Below are 6,452 nucleotides of genomic sequence, written 5' to 3' on the forward strand. Positions count from 1 at the left end.
TAGCATATGCACAACCCCCAACCACAACATCAACAACTTCTAAAGAGACTACTAAAAGATACCTCAATGGCACTAGGAACCATGGATTACCAAGTGTTGCGGGCAACCTACAACTTCAAGCCTACACAAATACAAATTGAGCAACAAATCCAGAAGACAGACGCTATATTACAAGATTTTTTATCTTCCTTAGTCCTACTTTATTTCCTGATTATCAAAAAAACAACCAATTGTTGCTTTTTCTTCCATCGAAGCAGAATACGGGGCCATGGCATGAGTCACAACATATTCTATGGCTTAGACGAATACTACATGAAATGCTACAAAAACAAGTTTGTCTTTTAGTTAATACAATAGCATCTCATACATCTTTCTATCTTCCTTAGTCCCACTTTATCTCCTGATTATAAAAAAAAACAACTAATTGTTGCTTTTTCTTCCACCGAAGCATAATACGGGGCCATGACATGAGTGACCACAGATATTCAATGGCTTAGACGAATACTACATGAAATGCTAAAAAAACAACTTTGTCTTTTAGTTAATACAATAGCATCTCATACATTTTAAGAAAATTTAAACAAAAAAAAAAAATTCACATAAAAAAAGAAGTAAAAAATACAACCTTTTGCTTGAGAATTAAAACGCCAACCGTATCATTTCTTCCCAAATACTCTCCCCTCGAATCATCAATTTTACCAATCTCCATTATCGACTAAGATCTCGACCTCTCGCCCAACCGTTCTCCTTTGCCTTCCTTAAAAGCACCACTCACCCTTTTTTACCCCACCCCCCTATTAAAGCTATAAATTGCAAAAACAGAATGTCAGAATCCTCACATTCTTATCCCCATTCTCTCTTTGCATATAACCATTACTGCAACCCAAAGTAAGAGTAAATCAGAGACCAGAAAAAAACACTCTCAGAGAGAGAGAGAGAGATGGGAACCCTTTCTCCTCTTGCAAGAAAACAACTCTCTCAGAGAGAGAGAGATGGGAACCCTTTCTCCTCTTGCAGAAGAGCCCATAAGCGAAGAAGAAGGCATCTCAGCAGAGAAAGGAAGCACCTTTCGAAGCTGGCTGAAGAATCTTCAGCTCTTCCACCGCAAACCAAACTTCAAAGTTCTCCTCAGTGTCATGGCCTGCCCTCTCTCTCCTGTTTCCATCTTACCAAAACAATCACTTGGAGTGAGTTTTCTCTCACCCTTATGCTCCCATTACAAGCACCAAGATTTGATCTTTCTGGCTTCATTCTGTTTCTGTTTGAAGTAAAGTTAGAGTTGTTTATTAGTTTAATGAACTTAATTTGAATCTTTGATTCTTAATAATTATTATTTGAGTTAATGATTTGAGCGCATGTCGATGGAAAACTTAGTTTGAGGACAAGTCGTAAGTGAAATTGTATGAAGCTAAAAGATGATCTTGTAATGGTGTTTAGGATAGCTTCACACGGTTAATTAGTTTCTTTATCTATTGTCTTATTAATAATTTGTGGTGTTTAATATAAACAAAAAATAGTATTGTACTTATAAAAGATTCATAATAATTTTTCTTTCATTTCGTTAATTCATGTCAGCATTAGAATGATTTTTATCAAACAGTTATAGATCAAGTAACATTTTTAACAAAAGTCTTGACATAATTTTATCACATCTATACGTATTTGTTTGCTCACAACTAAGGGTGCAAACGAGTCGAGTCGAGCTCAAACCATGCGAAGCTGTGCGCTCTAGCCTGACTCGTACTGGCAGTATTAATCGGCTCGCCAGCCTAAACTGAAAACTCAATTTTCATGGGAGGTGAAGGGGCAATGGGAGCTCATAAAAAAATGCATCGAAATGATTAGTGATATGCTAATAAAAAGCTTTGCAGGTGGCCTCCTCAGCAGAGTACATAATACGGCAGTTTCGCGCGACGTCGGGGTGTAGCAAGATGGAGACAAATCCGACGAAAAGCATGTATGTCGCCGGCCGTGTGGCGGTGGCTGGAAAACATGGCGCGACCTCCGCCACCTCCTTTTCCAGCCAACAAGGCTCCTTTGTGATGTGGCAGATGTCGCCAACCAAGTGGCTCCTCAACCTTAGGGTTGCCGGCCTCCACGTGTCTGCTGGAAGTGACGGCCATGTGGCATGGCGCCGCACGCCATGGCTCACCGCGCATGCCGCAAAAGGAGGCGTGCGGCCTCTCCGGAGAGCACTGCAGGCAAGTGGAGTCATCGAGTTGTGTTATTTATTTAGCCTTTTTTTTTTCCCTCTATATTTTTTGTTGTTTTGCGTAGAGAAAATATTGCAGTTCTCCACATGTGTGGACGATCAATGGTTGGGTGACAATTCAACATGATTGGGCCCCGCCTTAGCATGCATGTCGCATTGTTGCCCGTTAATTGGCCGTTCACATGGAGATATTATTGCATACGGACACAGCATGCCGGGATCTACGGGCAGGATATATTTACCGATTCTGACCGTAGATCACCGTGATCTACGGTCAGGATATATTTCAGTTTTTTTTTTAAATTTTAGGTGGGGCCCATCGAAATATATCCTGACCGTAGATCACCTGATTTACGGTCAGAATCAGACACCACATACAAGATGCATGCGACAAGATGCATGCGGTGTCCGCCCGTATGGAATAATTTTTCGTGGATAAGAAAGATCATATTTTCTCCTGCAGCATGAGATGTGGATGGACACAATATTTATCTTGTAGAGTTACATGGGGTGTTGATGCTGGGTATGGAGAGACATTTGAGGGACAGGTTTTTAAAATAGATTAGGTTTTAAATTAGTTAAAAAAAAGGATATTTTTTCAATTTTTTTAAGAAATAGTCTAAGTGTGACTTATTTTTGTTGTATGAGGTGCCACAAAAATCATTATTTAATTAAATATAAATTTTTAATGAAAAATTAAGCCTATTTTAAAAACCTAATAATTTAAAAAGTTTAATTTTGGAAAAATGTAATTAATTTTTAATAGATGAATATTTAAACTTAATAAATTTAAGTTTCTATTATAATAATAAATTCATTTAATTTTGAATAAATTTTTAAATTAAAAAAATATCAAATTTTAAATAAAAATAGTAAGTTAATTTAAAAAAAAACTCAATTCTAAAAGACAAATTAATTTTGAATATTTAAACTTTTTATAAAGATATATTTTATCTCAAAAATTTATACATGAATATTATTAAACTATAATTTAAATAAGATATACCTGAGTATGTTTTACATTAAAATTTTAGACCCAATCCATAACCACTTAAGCTGAGATTAGATCAACTTCGGCTCAATAGCTCCTTAAGCTAAATTAAGACCTATTTCATATTAATAGTTGTAAGAAGATAAGCCCTTCAAAAAATACATATAAGACTGAATGGACTCTACAAGAGAAATTAACTTACAATCCCTCCCATCATCTTGGAGCAAAGCCAGGTTACATCCACAATGAACAATTACTTCCCATAAAATTTATAATTTCTCCATATAAATACTAAAATTAAATTTTTTTTGCTTATATAGTTTAAATAATTTAGTATATATTTACTTACCCAATACTAAAAAATAAATAAATATTTAGTAATGTTATATCTTCTAAAAAATTAAATATTTACCCAGCACGAAGCAACAAGTTTTCACTTGAAATTAAGGTTGGCAAAACGGCTCGTGTTCTCAAACAACTCGTGTTCGACTTGTTAAGAAGCTCGTGTTCGACTCGTTCGACAAGTTAACAAGCCGAACACGAACAAATTTGTTCGTGTTCGGTTCGTTTTGGCTTGAAATACTACATATTTGATGAGTAGTATTCTAAAAATTTAATTAACTATAAGGCTACAAAGATTTATAATCAATTAAAAGTATTAATAAAGAAAATAGAATAAAAATTATTAAATTAGATTCGAATGATGTTTTAATATAAACAATAATTATTAAATCTTGCTCAAATCTTTAATATTTTATGGCTACATGATTAGAATTGTCAAAACGACTCTTGTTCGTTAGGCTCACCAAGCAAACGAGCCCAAAACGAACACTCTTTTTCAGCTAAAGCTTTATAGTCGAACATGAGCTGAGTTCGACTCGTTTACAACCCTTCTTGACATTGCCTCTCCATGCAGGGATTAGACCCCATGACCATTGCTGCAGTATTCTCTGCAGCTCATCACATTACAGACAAACAAATTGATGCAGAGGAATGCTTCGTGCTGAGATTAGACGTGGATGCTTCTAAACTATCTTACCAGAGCGACAACACAGTCGAAATAATCGAACACATGATGTTTGGCAGCTTCAGCGAGCGGAGCGGACTTCTGCTGCACCTGGAAGACTCTCAGTTGATGAGAATTCAGTATTGTGGAGGGCAGGGGATGTACTGGAAGACCACCATGAGCTCATGGATGAAGGATTATGAGGCAATTGATGGAGTTATGGTGGCTCGTTCAGGGAGATCTGTGGTGAAATTGGAGCAGTTTGGGGTGGAGGGGGAGAAGATGATGGCTGGTTCGATGATTATGGAGGAGAAATGGATCATTGATGATGTTGATTTTAAGGTGTCTGGATTGAGTGCTGATTTCTTTATTCCCCCTGAAGAGATAAAGACATAGTTGTTAGCTTATTTTGCAACAGTTATTATTGTACCTTTTTTTTTTTGCATGAAAGTTGATTAGTATGTATTAGATGTGTTAAATATGCAATAATGATGTGATTTTGTTTTTGTTTTTGGATTATAGATACATATCATAACATTTTTTTGGGTTATTACCCTGAGTCAGTATCCAAGACTTTCCTATGCCATTTGTGTTATACTGCTATGTAAAGTTTTGATGATTAAAGAATAGTATTTGTTTTCTGTCCCTGTATGTTGCTTCTTCTTCTTCTTCTTGGGTGAAGCCGATTATAGGCTTTTTTCCTGATTTCATGGTATCAGAGCTTTCTGCTTTTTGAACCTCAATACCCAAGAAGCATTTGATTGGACCAAGGTGTTTCAACTTGAATTTGGTAGCCATGCTGCTGATCAGCTTGGAGATCTTGGTTGAATTGTTGTCGGTAATGAGAAGACCGTCTATGTATATGAGCACAAACATTTGAATGTTGTTCTAATGATATAATAGGAGGGATGGATCTGCCTTACTGAAATTAAAATCATTAGCTAAGAAGTCGGAGAATGTAATAGACCACTCTCGCGGAGCCTGTTAAATTGAGACCGTATAGTGATTTCTTGAGCAATCCTATATAATTTGCGAATTGTAGGTGGTTGTTTCATGTAAATTGTTTCGTTAAGGTTTCCATAGATGAAGGCATTGGAGATGTCAGATTGAAGTATATTCCAGTTGTAATGAAGAGCCATTGAAATGAGAATGTGAATGGTGGGGAGTTCAGCGACCGGGCTGAAAGTTTTGTGATAGTCGACTCCGAACTCTTGTTTGTGTCCTTGAGCGATGAGGCATGTCTTATGACGTGTGACTTCACCGAAAAAGTTAAGTTTGGTTGTATATGTGCACCTGGAGCCAAGAATGGGTTGATTAACTTTGGAAGGAGCCATGGTCCAGGTGCCCTGTCGCTGAAGTGCGATAAACTCTTCTATCATAGCTTTCTGTCATTGAGGTAGTTTAGAAGCTTGGGTGAAGCAGGTGGTTTGAATGGGTTTGAGGTGTCCTATTTGGATGTTGTGGTCATAGGATGTGCAGGTGGAGTTATATGGGTGGATTGTGGTGTTTGAGAAGGTGTAGGAGAATTGGATGTTGTTGGTTAAGTTGAAGCGTGATGAGGTGTGGAGATCGAGGGAGGAAGCTTGAAAGATGGGAGCTGTAAGGATGTTATTGGTGTTAGGAAATATGAAGGAATGTTGGATGAGTTGTGTGGCTAATTCATTTGTAGGAATGGAAAAGTATTTTCAACAAAGTCTGTGTGTCTTGAAGTGATGATTTTATTGGTGTTGGGATTGTAGCATTTGTAGCCCTTACAATGGAGAGAGTAGCCAAGGAATATGCATTGAACCGATCTAGGTTAAATTTTGTGTGTGGTTTGAGGTTTCCTCCATGGATAGCATGTGAATATGAGTGTATGTCGGTGGAGATTTATGGAGATGTTCGTATTGGGGGATGTAGTGGGTAGTTTTAGTGGACATGCATTTGATTGATGAGATGAATCGGTTGTTAGAAGGCTATCGGTCTAGAAGTTATATGGGGCATGAGTTTGGTGTAGTAGGGCACGAGTGGTCTCTATAAGGTGTTTGTGCTTTCATTCACCACTCTGTTTTGAGGTTTCCTCAATGGATAGCATGCACACCCAAAAATGCAGATATGAGTGTTTGTCGGTGGAGATTTATGGAGATGTTTGAATGGGGGGATGTAGTAAGTAGTTCTAGTGGACATACATTCGATTGATTAGATGAATGGTTGTTAAAAGGTTATCGGTCTAGAATTTATATGGGGCATGTGTTTGATGTAGT

General features: G+C 37.2%; 1 protein-coding gene across 3 annotated transcripts; it reads left to right on the plus strand.

The window, feature by feature from the left end:
* The first annotated feature begins 858 nt into the window (after nt 1–858).
* On the plus strand, nt 859–4,676 carry LOC110023790. 3 transcript variants are annotated; one of them, XM_020723374.1, is made up of 4 exons: nt 859–907; nt 965–1,187; nt 1,872–2,201; nt 4,120–4,676. In XM_020723374.1, the coding sequence occupies exons 2-4, from the start codon at nt 993–995 to the stop codon at nt 4,603–4,605; spliced, it is 1,011 nt and encodes a 336-aa protein (XP_020579033.1). In that variant the 5' UTR covers nt 859–907; nt 965–992; the 3' UTR covers nt 4,606–4,676. The 3 variants fall into 3 exon arrangements, with proteins under 3 accessions (XP_020579033.1, XP_020579035.1, XP_020579034.1); XM_020723376.1 differs by having other exon boundaries at nt 863–948; nt 1,001–1,187; XM_020723375.1 differs by lacking the exon at nt 859–907 and adding an exon at nt 916–940 and having other exon boundaries at nt 993–1,187.
* The last annotated feature ends 1,776 nt before the right edge of the window (nt 4,677–6,452 follow it).

This window comes from Phalaenopsis equestris, unplaced genomic scaffold, assembly GCF_001263595.1.
Source record: "Phalaenopsis equestris unplaced genomic scaffold, ASM126359v1 Scaffold000230, whole genome shotgun sequence".
Lineage (NCBI taxonomy): Eukaryota > Viridiplantae > Streptophyta > Magnoliopsida > Asparagales > Orchidaceae > Phalaenopsis > Phalaenopsis equestris.

Bases quoted from the DNA above. Each gene is read 5' to 3' on its own strand.
- LOC110023790 (XM_020723374.1), top strand. From the start codon at position 993: ATGGGAACCCTTTCTCCTCTTGCAGAAGAGCCCATAAGCGAAGAAGAA. The intron at 1,188-1,871 runs GTGAGTTTTCTC...AAAGCTTTGCAG, and splicing joins TACCAAAACAATCACTTGGA to GTGGCCTCCTCAGCAGAGTA. The intron at 2,202-4,119 runs GCAAGTGGAGTC...CTCTCCATGCAG, and splicing joins CTCTCCGGAGAGCACTGCAG to GGATTAGACCCCATGACCAT.